This window comes from Accipiter gentilis, chromosome 16 (assembly GCF_929443795.1).
Source record: "Accipiter gentilis chromosome 16, bAccGen1.1, whole genome shotgun sequence".
NCBI lineage: Eukaryota > Metazoa > Chordata > Aves > Accipitriformes > Accipitridae > Astur > Astur gentilis.
The window spans coordinates 30,975,946-30,995,872 of NC_064895.1; the positions used below are offsets into that span (position 1 = coordinate 30,975,946).

At 44.7% G+C, this 19,927-nt stretch overlaps 1 protein-coding gene across 1 annotated transcript in view; it reads left to right on the forward strand.

The window, feature by feature from the left end:
- NRBP1 (nuclear receptor binding protein 1) overlaps positions 1-19,927 on the forward strand; it is a 42,143-nt gene that overhangs the window by 2,398 nt on the left and 19,818 nt on the right. The window contains exons 3-7 of the mRNA XM_049818910.1: positions 14,143-14,265; positions 14,661-14,762; positions 14,856-14,945; positions 15,463-15,503; positions 16,876-16,970. Of these exons, the coding sequence (XP_049674867.1) occupies positions 14,143-14,265; positions 14,661-14,762; positions 14,856-14,945; positions 15,463-15,503; positions 16,876-16,970 (451 nt within the window). The remainder of the gene's footprint in view (positions 1-14,142; positions 14,266-14,660; positions 14,763-14,855; positions 14,946-15,462; positions 15,504-16,875; positions 16,971-19,927) is intronic.

The window sequence follows — 19,927 nt, forward strand, 5'->3', positions numbered from 1 at the left end:
CATCATACTCTTTTTGCTGTCTTCAGCTTTTGGACTGATCTGTTCCTTGGAGTAAACTCTCCCACTGCCAATGTTCCAGCATGAAATTTATTTTGGAACAACAGCTTTACTTTCTGAGCATCCTAGCATACTAGAGTAAAATGTCTCCTGTGCCAGCGGTGTCCCAGTACAGGTCTGCTAGTGTGAGGGCTCAGTCGACCCTGGTTATTCTGGTCGGTATAGCCGTGTGGACAGGCTCTTACTCGCTACCCCTCAGCAGAGAGGAGGCCTTACGCCATGGAAAAGGGACGTGCTGCCCGGTGATGCAATCCTGATTCTTTATCTCAGCAATAGCTTCTTGGGATGCCGAATTAGGCAGCCACCTTGGAAGCAACATAACGTGATAATCTGGGGAGAAAAGAGCATGTGTGATCGCAGGCAGAGTAAGATTGTATGTGCTGCATGTGGTCTGGTGTTCCTTGGATGCTACATTCTTTACCGCTTGCTTTGAGTTGCGTACTTGGATGTATGTTTGGAAATGTAGTAACCTCACTTTATTTTTTTATTTCTTTCACTACTTTTTAATAGCTACAGACTCTTTGTAATCGAGTTCCTCGAACAGAGGTGGCATTGCGCAGGGGCTGTGCAGAGAGGTGTCCCACAAGTCTGAGGGAGCAGGCTGCCCTGGTGAACCGGAAGGGTGTAAGTGCTCAGGCTATTTACCATAAAGCAGCAGATTTCAGCAGAATAAGCTGCAGCGATGCCAGAGCACCTCTGCCTGTCGCCGGTGCCTTCGCGGCGGCTTCTGGGTATAAAACCAGAATAGGTAGGGTTGCGGGGCGGCCGAGGGGCCTGCGGCGGCTGTGCCAGTCCTGCTGCTTGCCCGCTCCGCGGCGTTCAGGCGCGTTTCTCCGCCGGGGGGAAGCCGTCCTCACGCGCTCCCGAGCACCCCGGCGCAGGCGCGCCCGCCGCCAGCGCCACCGGGGCTGGGGAAGGCCGCGGGACGGCCACCGGCCGGGACGGGACGCGGCGGGCGGGGCGGCTCCGCGAAGGACGGCTGCTCTCGCCAATGGCAGGGAGCGGGAAGCGTTGCATCACCAGCGCCAGCTCCCGTAGGCTGCTCGCTGCCCTGGCCACGCCCAGCGACGCTCTCTCCCTCGTGCCGGCGGCGGCTCCGCCGGTGTTCGACTCCCGGCGCTGGCCCCGCGGAAGGGGGCCCCCCTCTGTGCGGAGCTTGTGCCCACATCTCCCGTCGCTGGCTCCGTCTTTGTTCCGCTGCAGTCACCCGAGTCATAGGGGAGCTCAGCAGCCCTGGCCAACGGCTGGGGTTCTCAGGCACACGGGGCGTTTGGGCGTTTGCTAGCGCATCAGGCTCAGGGTGCTCGGTTTGTGTCCAGAGTAAGTTAGCAAGTCAGCAGAGACCGTTCTGGAGAGACAGGGGCAGGAAAAAAGTTTCAGCTGTTAATGCAGTCGAGTTGGCAGGATTGTGAATTACTTGGTCATATTTTAGCTACAGCAACCTAAGATAAACTATATTGACTAATATAACTTAAAATATATTGGTTCACAAGGGGAAAATAATGCCAGGCACAAGTCTAAACTGGGAGAGGAGTGGCTGGAGAGCAGCCCTGCAGAAAGGGACCTGGCCGTGCTGGTCGGCAGCAGCTCAACAGGAGCCAGCAGTGTGCCCTGGCAGCCCAGAGGGCAAACTGCATCCTGGGGGGCATCAAACACAGCGTGAGCAGCCGGCCAAGAGAGGGGATCGTCCCGCTGTCTTCAGCACTGGTGCGGCCTCGCCTCAAGTACTGTGTGCAGTGCTGGGCCCCACCGTTTGAGAAGGATATTCAGGTCCTCGAACGCCTCCAACAGGAGGGCAAAGATGCTGGTGATGGGGCTGGAAGGCACGTCCTCTGAGGAGCCGCCAAGGACTCTGGGTTGGTCTGGTTTGGAGAGAAAGAGGCTGAGGGGTGACCTCTCTGCAGCTTCTTGAGGAGGGGACGTGGAGAGGGAGGTGCTGAGCTCTTCTCCCAGGAATCCAGGGACAGGACGCCTGGGAATGGTTCCAAGCTGCATCGGGGGAGGTTCAGACTTGATGTGAGGAAGCATTTCTTTACCGAGAGGGTGTTCAAACCCTGGAACAGGCTTCCTGAAGAGGTGGTCAATGCCCCAAGCCTATCAGGGTTTAAGAGGCATTTGGGCAATGCCCTTAACAACACGCTTTAACTTTTGGTCAGCCCTGAAGCGGTCAGGCGGTTGGGCCAGATGATCCTTGTGGGTCCCTGCTAGCTGAACTAGTCTATATTCTACTCTATTCCTGCTTAAACTAAGAAAGGGTTGTGTTGAGTTCAGTGGTGGTAATTTTTCGTAGAGGCAGGGAACTTCTGTAGTGCAAAGTGTGTAATTGCTGTGAAAGTTCAGAGTAGTCATTTAATTTTAAAAGCTGCTGTGAAATTTTTAACTAAGAACCTTTTTTAACTAGATATCGCTTACCTTCCCCAAAGTTGGCTTCTTTGTGGAATGTTTAATGAACAGTGCATGAGGTCATGCTTTGATATACCTGAAGGGTGAAGTTGCTGCCGGATTGAGATGGCTAGGAGGGGGGAGAGTAAATGTAGCTTGTCCCATAGGATACTTATTTTCTGTTGGTTGAACAATTTACACAAGAGAAGACTTGGTATTACTCTGCTCTTTCCTGCACTGTATAACCAACCTGGGCATTTTCAGGCATCTCTCTCCTGTCCTTAAGCACTGCAGGGACCGTGACAATCTGCTTTCTCATGCTGCTGCTGCTTGTGTATACTTTGCAATCGTGGGTCTCCTGGTGTGTTGCAAACTGTAGTGCTTTCCTGCCTGAGCTGAATCCCTCTATGCATTGTATCCACACATCTGGTTGCTCTCCTAACATATACAAAGGTGGGGCTTTAGCCTCTGCAAGAAGCTGAAGATAAACTTTTAGCAGGGGAATTTTCTTGTGGCAGAGACACATAGAAAAAGGACCCACAACATGAGGTTAGGGGAGTCACAGGAGGGAGAGACTGAGGCTGACAGGCTCTCCAAGCTTGTGCTTGCCTTGGTCCCTTTTGGCTTTTCTGCCTGACAAAACCTTCTTTTTCTGCTGTCCCCATGTGACACCCCATTTTCTTCTTTCAGTCAGCATGCGTGCATAATTTATTTTTCTTGGGTTGTCCAAGTATCTTCAGAATTATCTGCTATGCCTCCTAGGAATAGAAACTTCTTAATAGAGATGGATTGCAGTGGCACACTTGCAGTTCATTTTTAGACTCCTGCCACTGGCTGGTATTAAACCTCAAACTGAGAGCTCGGACTCAGTGTCTACTGTCCCTGAGAGCTACACCTATCAAGCAGAAGAGTGGCCCCAACATAATTGTAGGAAAACTTGTGCTCTGCTGCAGCAGGATGTTTTTCATTTTCAACCCAGTAAATCTGCTAGTGGGAGAGACTTAACCATTCACAGACTTAGATGGTCCTGTAGTTTGTCATGTGTTTAATAGCTGTCTATTGACTGGATTTCTTTCTATACCTTTTCTGGATAGGAAAACACTGTGTGATTGCATAAGCCAAGACTTTATTGTAAATACTTTGTTGACATCTTTGTAACATGCTTAGTAAATAACCCCTTTAGTGCTATTGAGTGAATCTGTGCCATATTGTGGATATGGGAACAAGCAGGTTCCCGGTTTGGTAACGTGTGTGAGCATGTCTGTCACGGTTAAGAGAGAGAAAAGGGCCGAGCAGACTTGGGTGTGCTAGGCTTCCTCTTCTGCGGGCTCCTTGTGAGGTATAGTCAGTTGTGGTACAGCTCTTGCCAAGTGCTGCTTCGTTCCTTGACACACAAGACTGCAAGGATTTGAAGCCTGGCACTTAAAGGAGAAAAGGGAGATAATGGGAGAAAGAGTACCAGTCTCTGCGTAAATACCTTTGCCCTTTCTCTGAGGATATGTCAGGCCGCTCAAGATTAGCGGGAGAACCTTGTAAAATTCGTGTAGTCCTGCTTGCATTCAGTCTCTTGACTGGAAACTTGGACTCGCTCAGTCTTGTGTGGATGGCATACACAGGGGTCGTACTTCTTTCCTACAGATTCCAAAATCTTGGGGCTGATTTCTGGGGTGGCTGAAAGGTGATGTTTGAGTTCTTGCTAGCCATCAATGATCTCCCTTGAGAAAGAAATGACCTTGTAGTTGTCTGGTTGTTGTTCTGTGCTTGAGGTGTTACTAACTTTTTTGCGAGCTCAGCTGCTGGAGCACTTTCCACGTTATACCCCCACTTCAGTGGCTGCTGAGATTGAGAGGTTCGTTTTTCCATCATCCCTGGAGACAAATCTCTTGTATATAAGTGTGTCTGTGCCTACAGTGGTTGCTACATTGATTAATTCTTGTTTTCCTATCTAATATTTTCCACTGTCAGGTAAACTAGATGAAAGGTGCAGCCCTTCATAGCTTCCTTTACTGTGGCGTGCAGGCTAAGATAGGATGTTGAAGTTCTGTGTGGACCTGGTGTCCTGGTTTCAGCTGGGATAGAGTTAACTGTCTTCCTGGTACAGTGCTATGTTTTGCTATGTTTTTTTCTATCCCAGCTGAAACCAGGACACCTGGGTATCAGGTCAGGTGCAGAACTTGAGGAGCAGTATTTGAGGCAGTATGCCTGGGGGTATATCCGAGTTCAGTGTTCAGTCTTGTTATTCTTCATTGTATACAGTTGCTGGCAGTTCAGAAATTTAGTATATGCAGCACCATTGCCACTGGTTTGCTTCTCTTTTTCTTATGAAAGACCTTGCAGTCATTTGGCTAGGTAGTTCCCAGCTGTTCAGGGAGCCCTTGATGGCTAGGTGGCTGGATGTTACAGCTGAATTTTAGTGCTCAAGCTAACAGATGCTCTTGATACATGCTAGTGCTATCAAATGTTAAGGAAGGAGCTGTCGTTTATGAGGAGCTGAACCCAGAAAGACATGAAATGAAATGCTGGGTCTACTGCATCTTTATTTCACCTCTCTGTTGTCTTTTTCACTCCTAGTAGGAGTCTTAATTTCTCATATAATTTTTCATCTGGAGCTGGTTGATGACTTTTGCACCTCTGGATTTACGTTTCTTCAAGGAGACAGAGTACAGGATTCTTGGAGAGAAAATGCCGGTAGACTGGATGTTTGGATTCTGTGATGCTTGAGTCTGATTTCTTAGCTGCTGTTGTGACTGGAAAGAAGCTTGCTGAGGTAGTAAAAGATAAGCACCAGTCTTTCTTTTCCTATCACACATCTGAGTGTGTGTGGGAAAGTGAGGCATTGTTCCTTGGAAGGGTGGCATTTGAGATGCTCTGAGCTTTGGATTCTTCTGCCAGAGAGAGGATGGGTTGCAGAGATTCTCAAAGCAAACTAGTGCTAGGAGGGCTGCCAGCTTTTTGACAGGCTTTGGCAGTGGACCTGTTTTTTCCAGTTGGTGGAGAAAATTAATGCCATGCTGTAGGTTTTTATGATTTTACTTGACCATTGGGAAGATACTCAAAAGAGGGAGTATGTGCAGCCTTTTAACATTTTTATTGGCTCATCTGGGGGCTTCCTGGAAGGAACAAACCCTTGAGATGTACTTGAATGAGATGAGGGGCACTGCAGGATGTAGATGGAATTGAGCCTTTGTCTTGGGCCTGTTGTCTACAGACCCGTTATGTTCTTGCTTATTGACTGTAACAGACAGCTGGCAGCTTGCTTAGTGCCGCCCCAGCCAGCATTGCTTCTCAGCCTTTGTGCTGCCTCAGTGGGGGAGCAGGTGCAGCCAGGGCAGCTGCCTGCTGCTTTTCTAGCTTTCCTGGGTGGTTAGAGGTGCTAGTTATGATCCAGCTGCCTGTGACCAAGGGATAGGGTTTGCTCTGCGTTCTTTACAGAGCTGTTCTAAAAATAGCATGGTCCATGCAGCTTTCTACCAGCACCAGAGCCTTCCCCTTGTCAGACCTCTCTCTTTAGACCTGCATGGGGAGGCCCAGGGGAGCAATCCCAGTATTGTGGTTGCTGCTGTCTGTTTGGTGGGGGTCATATGTTACAGCCAGGCTTAAGCATGGGAAGAAACTTACTGCTGAGCCAGTGGAAGGGAGAGGCTGCTTGCTGCCTCTGGCTCCAGGTCCTGCCTGCAGTGAGGCTGCATAGCAAATCCGGATAGACAGAGACACTGTTAAAAGCATGGCCAGCCAGAAATAAATAGGTTAGCACAAATGGGAGGGAGCATGGAGCTTTTCCAAGCATCCCATGTTAACATGGGTGACATGAATAGCTGTATCCTGTTTCTAAGGATCAGTGCTCAGGGAAAATCCCATTTCGTGGGTGTCTCTAATACCTGTTTCCCAGGCTCTCTGTCTCTGCAAAATCTGGCCCCAAGACCTCTTGTCCTAACTTTCTGGCTAGTCTGGCTTGAAGTTCACTAGCAGATCTGTGTGCTTGTGTGTGCACATACACAGAGACTAAGGAGCACAGTTGCACAGAAAATAGTTTGGAAAATAATTTTAAAAAATGACAGTTCAGGCGACGGTGACCAGACACAGGACTTGGCTAGCAACTCATCTTGATCCTTCTTTTTCCACGCTTTTGGCCCTTCCCTTGAACATCCCATGAATATTGTATGCAAATACTCTTGTTCGATCCCAAAATTGCCTGTCTCCGACATCCTATTTTAAGGCCTGTATTCGTGTATGCAACGTGTCCACTTGGCGTAATACTGCTGCAGAGGTTTCTCCTGTTGAATTGCCTACAGTGGGTTTTCCTTATACGGACAATGACTTATTTGCTCACCTTTGCGGCCTTGGGAGTCCTTAGTTCAGTGCTTCATCCATCGTGGATTAGGCTGTCTGGGTTCCCTGCCCTGTTGTGGTTCTTCTGATCACTGACGTGGTTCTTGCTTCTATCTTGAATAGCCCTTACCCAGATAACTTTCCACAGCAGTTCGACTCCACAGGAGTTGAGGAAATTTGAGCCAGCTAGTGTATTTGGACTATTGTACTTAATAGTTACAAATGCACACATTTCAGATAGCTAATTTAATCTCAACTTGCAGTCATTTTTACTTCTGACATATATCCCATGGTAGTCAGCTTTACAGTTTAATTTTTATATATATATATTTACGTCAGGATCAAGTGCTTCCTCATCGTTCTCTTTAAAATATGATGTTTGATCACTTCCTTGGCTGCTTTCTTGCTCTTGTATTATCAGAAATGTGAAATAATTACTTTCTGTTTGTATTCTGTGTGCTATGAGTGATTTTTACAAGTCCATTTGTACTTACAGCAGTATACCATTTTTAATGGCTTTTTCTATTCCTTTCCTCGTAATTCCTAATATTGATGTTTTAACACCTCTTAAGACCAAGTGATGCTTTTCAGAGTTATCTGCAGTGATTTGAAGATCTCTCTACCAAGTGAAAGTCTCTCAGAATAACAGGATGGGCTAGTGCAGAATGAAAGTAGCAAACTTGGAGTTTATCCTGTCTGGTTTTCCCCCTCTTCCTGGTGTTTTGCATTACTGGCACTCATCTGAGCTTACTAGCCCAGGGCTCAGTACTGAGAGCTTCACAAACCTCCCAGTCAGTTTTATTTCTAACTGTTCTCAGGGATATGAACTGTCTGTGGTATGTCCTTGGTGTTGTATGTTTGATGAGGGTTTTGGTTAACAGTACAGGGGTGATAATAGTGTAGTAAATATAGAGGTAATGGTGAGTTACCATAACCTTCCTGATGGACTTCTATCTGAATGTTTTTTTATTTGGAGGATACTGGGTTTTCTTCCCCTTATTTATTTTGCTGTGCTGTTTCTGTTTCCCTTTGGCAGTTAGGGATGGGGCATTCATCGCCTCTGCCTGCTTCCCTAGTTCAGCTTGGTAAGATTGAACTCTCTCTGACTCCATTTGATTGCTCATTTATTTTGAAGCACCGAATGAAACCAAGCATTTGTCCCTTTGGGCTCCTAGTAGACAACTTACATGTTCGTTTCTGTTATCCATTAAATGGATCGGAAGGATGCACGTATCCCTTGTGGGATAGCAAGAGCAGTGCGTTTTCTGTTCAGAGCAAATTGACTCTTGTCATACTTAGAGGTTTTTTTAAGTTGCTAGCCTACTGACTGGAGAGTTATCTGACAGGAATTTTTAGTGAAGCCTGTCCCTCAGTATGTTGTTTAGCCAGAACTGTCAAAATGCTTTTGGAGAGACTGGATTGGCCCCGGGGCTACAGTCTGCATGACAGTGGTACGATTCAAAGCTCACTGCTTTTCTACAGAACAGTTGTCATTCTTGCTGACAGGGTGGAACAGGGCTCTGTGAACAGTGACCTGGTCCTGAGCTGTGCTCTGCCCTTTGCAGTCCAGCTGTGTGGGCCGGCATGGGGCAGGAATCTCTGGGAGGTGGCAGGGATACTGTCTATATGTGCTTGAAAAGTATGTCTCGTTTTGACTTGTTTCTCAAGAGGGCATCTCCTGAGCTGTTGCATCGGTGAAATTACAAGTGAGGGCAAGCTTCAACTCATGGGAGGCTTTTAACTCTGTATTTAAATGGTCAAGATTTGTTCATTTGGTTACATAGACAAGCTTACTGCTAATGTATTTTATCTTATTACTTGTTCTAGCATGTAGCTGTCTGGAAAAAAAAACAACTGTTGCATTGGTGATAGTCAGATTTTCTTTTCCTTATACTTTTGATTGCTGTATGAATTGGTTTGTATAGCCTGGTAATAATTGATACCTTCCTTTCCTTGAGTTTGTTATATTATGCTAGTTATTTTAAATTTCTTTTTGAATTAACAACTTTCAAGCATTTTACTACTGTGAATATAATTGCAAAAGCCAGTGCTGTCTGTTTAGTTAAAAACATGAAGTAGGCTTGCTGCTTGGATTTTTTTCTTTTCCCTTTTGCCTGCAGTGGATCTTGCATTCTTTGATTTTGTTACACTCTAGATTAGCTTCAAATCCCTGAGACAGATGCTTTTGTTTCCTCTTTCTGTTGGTAAACATGCTACTTTTTGTTTCCTCACAGTTTGGTGAGAAGTAATGTTCCTCTGTGGTCCAGCTACTGTCTTCTGTAGGTATATTATCTCTGTTGTCAAGCTTTTGCCAAGCCGGCTGAGCAGAGCTTTGATCTTTTTTCTCTGGCCTAAAGAAGTGACCAGGGTAACATTTTAACATATTCATGCTACTCTTAACCAGATACCTGGCTTTTTGTGTCTGGCCTAATGTGCTGCCATTCCTGATTTCTTTTCTTCAATGTGCAGTTTCATTCTGTACTGATATTCTAATTATTTAGGGTTTTTTCCAATTTTATACTTTTTGTGGTTTTTTTCTTCTTGATTGTAAAACATTGCTGTCACTTGTGGCTTAGGCTGGTTTGCTTTGGGGGTTTGTTTTTTTCTTTCTTTAATTGTCAGATCATGTGAACTATAGAACGTCTCTCCAAAAGTCTGTGTTCTTTCAGTGATAGATACCTAGAAGTTTGAGAGCTATGGAAAAAATATGCATTGGACAATTGGAATAACCTGCCTTTCCCTTTTCTCCCTTAGAGCTAAGTTATGCCTTGAAGTAACAGCATTTAAATCTCTTTCCCCCACTCCCATTTAATTAATTAAATTCACCTGAAATTCTCCCTGAGTTTCCTTACCTCTTGTTTATATGGACAAAGAGCTACATTAGTATTTCTGCTGTAAATCTGTTGTGGTTGTGGAACTGCTTCCTCTGTCATACTTCAGAAATTCATGCTTAACTGAGTTCACTTAACTTCTTCCCTCATAGTTTAAAAGCTACCTAGTCTATGAGGGCTTTCTGGGAAAGAAATACTTCAGAGTAATACATTATCTCTAGGAACACGGGGTATTTTATTTGAGCCATTCTTTTTTTGTTGTTCCATTAGCATAGTTCATGGGCAGCTTGTTGTCTTTGGTCTGGGTCATAAAAGACCACTGAAAATTAAACAAGTTAAAACAGTCTTAAATTACTTGACAAAGCTTGCAGGAAGTTAGGGCAAAGTGAGGAGAGAACCTGCATCATCTTCATCCTGTGTTGATGCCCAAGTCCTGAGCGCTCTTCAGGGCGAGAACAGTATTTCTGTCATCTCTTCAGGGCATGGGTGTACCAGGCTACGTACCTTGCTGGTTGCACTCCTTGCCCTTCAGGGCAAGGCGTGGAAGGCAGTATTGTGAAAGTGCCATTTTTATTTCCTCTTGCTCAGTCAGGTTCATGGAGAAGTTGAAATTTATATTCCTACAGCTACCTCTGTTTACAATAGTGTTAACTGCCACATTGCTTCTAAACTGTGAGCTGTTAAGCTTGCAACCATCCATCAATCACCAATAACTGCTCAGAGGCAACGGCTGGCCGTAACCCTTGGGAAGGTACAGGGCAAGTGCCAGAACGTGCTTTCATGAGGGTTTAGGATTCCACTTTGCTGTGCATGGAGAGGGATGTGGAACAGTGATTTGGCTGTCGCCTTTTCAGTTGTCTGCATTTTTCTCCTTGTACTCTTCTGCCCAAGCTGTTGAATCTCCTCTTGAACTGAGGATTATCATCAGTGATGTCAGATGGGTTTGGTGTCCTGGGTCATACCTGGTGCCCTGGAATATTGTTCATGAGTCATGGAAATTATTTACATTTGGTTAACTTGCCCAGAAATGGGAGAAGATACAATAAATCCACATCCACTGGCTGTATTATCAGGGCAGACTTTGAGTAGTTGTCAGTACCTGAGGACTTAATTAATCCAGTAAAGCTGGAAGGCCTTTGAATAAGCAGCAAGTATGATGAAGGAAGAGAATATGGAGGGATGCATGGGCACTGGGTGTTGGTAGTCATGGCTTTTATCTTGTCCCTGCAATACTAACATACCTGCCTTTCTGTTGGCTGGGGGCTCGTTTAAAGCCTTTTGGCATTCAGCTTTATTAATTGTACTAGGTGTTCTCATGCTACTGTCATCCCCATGATATTTTTTATACTAAAATTTGAAAGAATAAATGTTCTGTCCTTAATTATCTTCATTCTTTCAGCTTTCTTTAATGATTAAACATAACAAGCCTGACCTAGGGGGGGTGTGTGTGTGTGTGTATATATATATATATTCAAATTCTTATGATAAATATGTTGAACATCTCCTTAAATCAAATCTCGGACATTTCACCCCTCAGTTATGCTGCAGGGAAGTGGTGGGAAGGGAATGGGATTGTTCATGTTAAACTGCTTGTCTTCTATGATTGTTTTAAATAGTTATTTTCTGTAGCTCAGGCTGTCTTTATGATGGCCTATATCCTTTATTCCTACCTGTGTCACCCCATTGCATCTGGTTTTATCACGGTGGTTTACTGCTCAGTTTAGGGAGCAATCTGTTTCACTCTAGTTATACTGTTCTTGTAGTCATTTGTCACTATGGTGTGTTGTCTGCAATTTCAGAATATCGTTGGGCCTGTTAGGATTCCCCTGGAAGATCATAAAAAAGAATCCAACCTATGTTGATTGGCTGTCAGTCTAAGTTGTCAAGCTACTGATGGAGTAGAATAGACTAGTTCAGCTGGCAGGGACCCACAAGGATCATCTGGCCCAACCGCCTGACTGCTTCAGGGCTGACCAAAAGTTAAAGCGTGTTGTTAAGGGCATTGCCCAAATGCCTCTTAAACCCTGATAGGCTTGGGGCATTGACCACCTCTTCAGGAAGCCTGTTCCAGGGTTTGAACACCCTCTCGGTAAAGAAATGCTTCCTCACATCAAGTCTGAACCTCCCCCGATGCAGCTTGGAACCATTCCCAGGCGTCCTGTCCCTGGATTCCCGGGAGAAGAGCTCAGCACTTCCCTCTCCACGTCCCCTCCTCAGGAAGCTGCAGAGAGGTCGCCCCTCAGCCTCCTTCTCTCCAAACCAGACCAACCCAGAGTCTTTGGCGGCTCCTCAGAGGACGTGCCTTCCAGCCCCATCACCAGCATCTTTGCCCTCCTGTTGGAGGCGTTCGAGGACCTGAATATCCTTCTCGAACGGTGGGGCCCAGCACTGCACACAGTACTTGAGGCGAGGCCGCACCGGTGCTGAAGACAGCGGGACGATCCCCTCTCTTGGCCGGCTGCTCACGCTGTGTTTGATGCCCCCCAGGATGCGGTTTGCCCTCTGGGCTGCCAGGGCACACTGCTGGCTCCTGTTGAGCTGCTGCCGACCAGCACGGCCAGGTCCCTTTCTGCAGGGCTGCTCTCCAGCCACTCCTCTCCCAGTTTAGACTTGTGCCTGGCATTACTCTGTCCCCATTGCAGAATCCAGCATTTGTTCTTGCTCAGTTTCATGCTGTTGATGATTTCCCAATGCTCCAATCTATCTAGAGGCCTCTGCAAGGCCTCTTGTCCCTCGAGAGAGTCAGCAGCAACTCTCAGTTTAGTATCCAATGAACAGATTTTTATAATGCAAACTTTTAAAGTTGATATTGTAGAATAGTAAATTTATTACCTCAGTGGACTCCTTTCTTTTCTCAATTCTTATTTGTACATGTTCTGTTGCTGTGTTAGTCCTTGTCATTATGTGTTGTATTGGGAGCTCAAGTTCAGCTGATGGTTAGCGTGACCTACAAATTGTTCTTGGTACCCACCTCCTACAACAGTTTCTTTATAAATACAAACCTTAGTTTTTTTGCATTTCAGTATGGTCAGCTGGCTGCTTTGAGCCTGTACCTAGTCTACCAGAGTTAAAAGCACTGCCCATTAAAAACTGGTTTCTTTCTCTTAGTTTTATTAGTTGGTATTGTGTTATTGGTAGTTATTTCCTATAGCATAGTGTTTAATTCATTTAAGTGTTGTGGGTGGCAGAACATTTGCATCAGTTCTCATTAGCATAACACTGTAGCTGAAATTGAGTAAATTTGATCATGTAAAAGTGGCTGCCAAGGGGGGAAGGGATTTTTGAGGAAGCACTTATGTATGGTGAAAAGCTTCCAGCAAATAGAATGCTGATGGGGTCCCTGGTGAGGGAGGAGAAGGTGAGGCTTATGAGTAGGAAAAGGTGTGAAATGGCCAGGACTTTGAGGTAATGTAAGTGGAAGATGAGTCTGAATTTGCTAGCCAGATCTCTGTATTAACTTTTACCTCAAGGGGACAATTGGATCAGCTGGAATTGAAGTGATTCTGGGTATGTGGCCAGTTGATGTGAATAGTAGTGGTTCATGGTGACAATTACAAGGTAAATTCTACCCTCTGTCTTCTCTTCTGTAAGTACTTTGAGACAGGAATCCAGTTTTATCACTGCACATTGCCTGGTGCAGTAGGACTATAACCATAACTGGACCATAACTTCTGTGTGCCTGCGAAATAGCATGTAAAAGGCATTACAGAACAGCAAGATGCTCTAGATGTTGGAGGGAGGAACCCATATACATCTTTGGATGATGCTACATATCGGAGGAAAACCAGTATTATGGTGAACTTTGCTGCTGGGAGTCTTGTTCATCTTATATCTCTGCAGGTCTTTTAGTATTAAGTACTTCCGCAGCCCTAGACATTCTTATGCTAGGCTTTAAACTTTTGCTTTGTCAGGTACCCTCCTCTTACCTCGTTGCTTTCTTAGTGCTTGTCTCTGTCTTTAATATTAGGTGTGGATGTACTTGTGCTGGGTTAACTTTTGCATTTATTAACTAAAGAAATTATTGTAGCAGTTTCAATTGTGTAATCAATTCCTAAGTGTATTCCCAACTTGCAGCTTTATCTTTGTTTCTCTCTGCTTGGATCAGTTTCCTCTCTAGAGTTTTGTGTCTCATCACCTTTCAGAAAATTGCTCTAGAAAGTTGTGTCAGAGTTCTTGAGACTTTTTTTGTATCCCTTTTGTATGGTTGGAGGGGGGTTTTTTTGTGGCTAAATGAACTACAGGTATCGTAAAACATAAAAATCTAATGTATTGTTGCCAAAAGGCAGCTTATACTACAAAACAGCCTTTCTGCAAAAGAAGTTTTTCCACAAATATGCCCAGGTCTTGCTGCTTATGCAGCCTACAATGTACTCACATTTGGGTATGTCCCATTCCTGAAATATATGTGCACAATCCTGTCCGGGAATGCTCATTGAATTAAAAGTTAATGGGTAAAGTTCATAATACTCAAATGAAGGATGCATGGTAATGATCTGGTCTTGCTGGCTTAGAACTCACATCTGTCTCCATCCGTCCCATACAGGTGAATCAGCGCAATGTCCCAGGGATCGATAGTGCCTACCTGGCCATGGATACAGAGGAAGGTGTGGAAGTTGTTTGGAATGAGGTTCAGTTTTCTGAGCGGAAGAACTTTAAGCTTCAGGAAGTAAGTCTATGTGTTTCCCAACAAGGTGTGGGAAACATAACTTGCACCAGGGTGGGATTATAGATACTGGTGACCTTTCATGTGGATTATTGGCTGGATTTGGAGTGCCGTGCTGCTCAAATATAGCAAATTCAGCTTAAGCATGGCCTGTGCAGAAAATGTGACAGAGAACTGTCATTGTGCTATTTCCATGGGCTCTTGTGTTGATTTAGTCTTGGTGATCAAACCATGCTCAGCTAAGGTGCAGTATGGAATGAAATCAGATGCTGTTTGTCCTTAGCGTAGGAGCTTAAAGTGTACAGTGTTGTTTAAGGGGGACCAAGACCGAAGAAGAAAGTAAGATATGGGCTGATGTGGTCTCTGATGTTACATGTGTTTGTCTCTCTGATGTTAAGGAAAAAGTTAAAGCGGTGTTTGACAACTTGATTCAGCTGGAACATCTGAACATTGTGAAGTTTCACAAATACTGGGCTGATGTGAAGGAGAATAAGGCCAGGGTAAGTAAAGCAAACAGTCTGTTGGGTTTTCTCACTGCATGTTCTGTAGGTAATTAGTGAAGCAGAGGGTAATGTCTCATACTGCCCCTACAGGTGATCTTCATCACTGAATATATGTCTTCAGGGAGCTTGAAACAGTTCCTGAAGAAGACAAAGAAAAACCACAAAACTATGAATGAAAAGGTAACTATTTTTCATGTATGCTTATATTCATATATTCGCTTAGTGCCATCAGCCTCTGGAAGGCTCTTTCAGCAGAGGATCCTGATGAGAAGGCAACCTGGTGATAACATGTGGCTGCAATTTCTTTTTATTACTGTAAACTAGTTTAGTTGCAGGTTCTTTTGGACAGCTGTTCTGTGCTGTTTGCTTTGTTTCCAGCAGTTCTGCAGCTTCATACGTATGGTATGACAGGCATGTCCTTTCCATGTGTGCATACAGGAGAGAGGGAAGGCATCTGTGCATGAGAGGAGTTAGGAGGGGAGGTGTGTTTCTTGACCCATACGAATATTTAGAAACTAAACTGAGCATGAGAATACCAATCCTCTTCTTACTTCCTACACACCTGTACTGGGTAAAAGCTAAGATGCCACAGAATGGAGTGTATATTCCTTCATATGAATGGGCTATGAATGACAGAACTATGAATTAGTTCCTCTTCCTTGAATGATTTTTATTGTTTTTGCTCCTGTGTCTGTAGGCCTGGAAGCGATGGTGTACCCAGATCCTCTCTGCTCTCAGGTATGTGAGTTACTGATCTTGCAGTCTAGCCATCTGTTTAAGTGTAGCATCTTTTGTGCTAGAATATTAAAAGCTGTAAACATACATGCTGCCAAACGTTAGCAAACTTCATGGAATGGAGCCTGGAGAGCACTTTCAGTCACCCAGCCTGAGTCTTATCCCAGTCACAGTTTGCAGAGTGTCAACTGCACTTTATATAACAATCCCAGAGTCTTCAGTTAGACAATATTGAAGCCTCTAAAATAAACAGGTGCAATGTAGGTTTTGGATCCTGACAGTTGCAACTGATACAAAAGTGAGTGTGGGAGTTGAGCATCAGGGAGCTCTCCAGAGTATCCAGCTTTGTAACCTGGTAACTGTGGCCAAGAGGATGTTGCAAAGAAGTCTCAGAGAAATCAAATTCCATGTGAGATGAGTGAGGAAAATTTTCTTAGTCTTGCCAGGCTGCAGCCCTGTAGGATGTAGTGGATTCATAATTATTGTGGTGTGATATTGTTAGAAGTGTATGTGGATCTATACTTTTCTTCATGATGCAGATTTTCTGCAGCCATCTTAGTGCAAGTCAATTGAATAGAATGTGGGGTGGGTTTTTTTGTTTTGGTTTTAAATACTCTTCCCTACCTGACCCAGAGTTAAATACTCTTCTCTACCTGAGCCAGAGTTGGTGTATAGCTAGTAACAGCCGTGGAAAAAAGCCAACAACCCAGATGTCAGAGCACGACTCCCACTCTGTAGAGAAAATTCTATTGCTGTTTGGCTAAATATAGCTGTTGATGAATAGTTGGGATTCTAATAAGCTTTTGGGAGCTGATAGTCCTTATTTGTGCTGGCTGCTAACATAAAATCAAGTAGAGTGAGGCGCAAAAACAGGTAGCCTCAAATATACCTGGGACCCCAAGCACTGAAAAGCTTTATTTGTGCCTGCTGGTAGACATGACCAATCATGTTTGTACAGCACTGAGTGCTTTTTTGATGCCCTGCAAGTAGGGCCAGAGTAAGGCTCTGATATTTTTTGTATAAAATTGGAACCCTTTTAGCACCCACCTAGCAGTACTGGGATGGATGAAATAGTTTCTTTACTCCTGGTACCCTGGGTTTCTTCAGAACTGATCAGAGAAAGCTTTCTTTTCCCCCCCATGTTCTGGAGATTGTTTGTTAGAGACAATTGCTTAGTTTTCATGATTCTCTCCTAGCCTAGAGGCTGATGTACAGTCACTTAATTCTACCTCCCTGCCATTGTAAATCCCTGGCATATGCCCTTTGCCCTCCTATTCTCTTCTGATGTTGCTTGAGATAGGGAAGGGATGAAGGGAGGGATTGCTGGCTGCAGCCTTGGTAGTCTCCTGACCAGTGATCTGTTCTGAATCTCTAGCTACCTCCACTCCTGTGATCCCCCAATCATCCATGGTAACCTGACCTGTGACACCATCTTCATTCAGCACAACGGACTGATCAAAATTGGGTCAGGTAAGGCTTTTTGGAGGCGACCCTTTCCTATGGGACAAACTGCTCAAACAGAAAAAGGCCTCTAATCCTTTCAAGGTTATCTGGCATGATAGGCACGTATGTATGCATGTTCCTCCATCTCCACATCAGTTGTGCTAGAGATTGGTAGAAATCACTTTTGGTTGGACCACCTTCAGGCACAGAGAGGACTGATGCTGGTTACTGTTTCCCTTGTTAGCACTGTTCCTCAGTTTTTGATCTCAAGGGACTGACCCAAGAAATGGTGCTGAAGCTTTCAAGTTTTATATGCACGTTATCCTTGGATTCATCTGCTCTGTGATCTTTTTCATGTTAACACACACAGAGTTCTCTTCCCAGTGTTGTGAAGCTTTGAGAGCTGTCTGGAGGGCTGTGTCCACTGAGGCCATGAGTGCTTCTTGTAGCAGACAACATGTGTAATCAAGTTTACAGACTCTGGCTGCAGCAAGCTGCTTGTTTTGGCATCCTCATCCAGCATCACTTGCTTTGGCCTGGGCTACAGGATGCTAGTATGCTTTGGGCCTGTTTGGCAAAGACGTGCCCTGTTCAGGCAGCCACCCTGTGCTGAAATGTTTTATTTCATAAGTAAGAAGTGATTTTTCTGGCAGTACAGTGTATCCTTGCATACTCTGTTTATTTCACCTTTGCTGTTCCTATGTCTCTAAAAAATCTGTCTGCAGTCAGGATGCATTATGTTGTGCCTTGACATAACCTTTCAAGTGACAGCTTTGCTATCTGTTGTCCAACTTATGCAAGTATTCTCAAACCTGAGAAGTGTGCACTTGCTGTCCTGTAGGCTTTTGTCTGTGTGAATTCTTGGTTTGATGTTGACAGTATACAGGGAAAAATGCTCTGCTTTGCCTGTCATCTAAAAATAGCCTCTCTTCATAAACTGCAAACCTCTGTGGCTTTTCTTTCCATCAAAGAACTCTTGTGTTGTCTCTCTGTTCCAGAATTGGGGTCTCTGTTCTCTGTAACAAACCTCTGATACATGCTTGTACCCAGGGAGACTAGGTCATGGCAGAAGGAACACTCAGTTCTTTATCTGCCTGTAAACTTGGTGACTTGCTCTTCCTACAGGCTGATGACATCATGGGGTTTGCTTTATTATCTTTATTATCTTTCCCTGACTTTGTCCAGGTGGGAGACATTTCCAAGGGTTATGTACATCTGATACCTGTATGCTGGCAAACACAACTGGCTCCCTGGCATTCAATTCAGGCTGCTTATGGGAGGTCTGTTATAGATTCAAGTACATAAGCGATCCTTCTCTTTCTAGTTTAGTTTAAAAGTATTATACAGCTGCACTCTTTCTGATTGGTATCCAAGACTTTGTAAAAACAAACCACTTGAAGTTGATATCTAGAGCCATGGCTTTTTACTGGAGGGAGGTTCTGCAGATCAGCAAGCGTGACATTCTCAAGAGTACTCAGACTCCCAGTGGTACCATTCAGAGGCTGTCTAAAAGAAGGGTGGCTTCCTTGAATGTGAGTCACAAACAGTTGCCTCAACAGAGTTATACCTTTGCCTGCTCCCTCCTATTCCATAGAGCTTTGCTTCTGTTGGGCAGGGTGGGAGAGTCAGACGCAATTAGACTGATGTGCTTTTCCAATGAGTAGCACATCTCTGTGTGCTGTAACAACTGTATCCTCAGCAAGAAGATGACACATGCTGGGAGCACAACTGTGCAAGAGCAGTGCTTAATTGCAGTTGTCCCTAAGCAAACTTCTGCTCCACAGTTGCAGGCTGCCTTGCTCACCTTGTGTTCTGGAGTGAAGTGGTTTACCCGGGCAATTCTGGTCCTTTCTTAAGTAAAAAAGGAAGTGAGTGCAAGTGGACTAGTGGTCAGAAGAGGAATCCTCCAGATGTGAAAGCTATAGCTCCAGTGCAGGCTGGAATTAAAGTTGCCAATGTTGCAGAATGTATTCTTATTCCTGTAGTGCCCACCCAACTAGGAAAGTCAAAACCATGTCATCAGAACTGCTGGCTGTATTTGATCTTGAGATTCTCTAGTACTGCTGACTGTGCAGTAACCAGACAGGCTATTCTCATGTTCGAGCCCTAGAGCAATAGTTGCTTTGGGATCACCGACAATGGTAGGCCCATGTTTATTGCTTCATGTAGTTATTTCTTACAGCTGGCTGGTATCTGAAAACTTTCCTGTGTTTACCTAAAAGAAGCAGGGCAGTAATTCTCATGGATTTAAGGGGGATAATGATTCAGTGCACTGTGATCTGCTCTTTGATACTGTCTCTGTCCCCAGTACCATTCTGGGCTATGCTCCTGAAAGCTCCTCTTCCCTCTACTTTAAGCAAAAGACAATATTTGCTGAATGTGGGGTCAAAAATCTGGGGAGAGGAAGCTGCTAGTGTGTTCTGCAAAACATCCTTCTGTCTGCTAGGTGAGGAAATACTAGAAGAGTAGTGCCTGTGACTTGTGTCGCATTGGAAATGGCTGGTACTTGTTCCTGTAACACCTGTTTAGGTGTGGGAGCAGCCCTTTTGCCTATCCCTCCTTGCTGCTACTTCAGATTGCAGAAGCACATGCACTAGAAGGACTGACCACTGTTTTTCTTGTTCTGCATGTAATTCTGGATCAGTCTTTTTTTTTTTTTTTTTTTTCCTAGAGACACCTGTGCACTCCAGGAAGAAAAGAGATTGGTTTAGTAGTAAGATGTTGCTGTTACTATTGCATTGAGTTTTGGGAAGAGGGATGAAATCTTCATATGCTGGGGGTCATCTGTGGAAGAAAAAAGGGAGTGGGAAAGAGGGGGGATTTCTCATACTGCTTAAATGCACAAGCTATCCATAATCCATTAATTTACTAACTTTTTTTTTCTTCCCCTAGTGCCATAAAGTGCAGGGTTAATAGATTTAAGGAGGAAGAGTGTCAAATGAGTGGGGAACTTTGGAGAACTTGTGATGAGGATGGGAAAGACA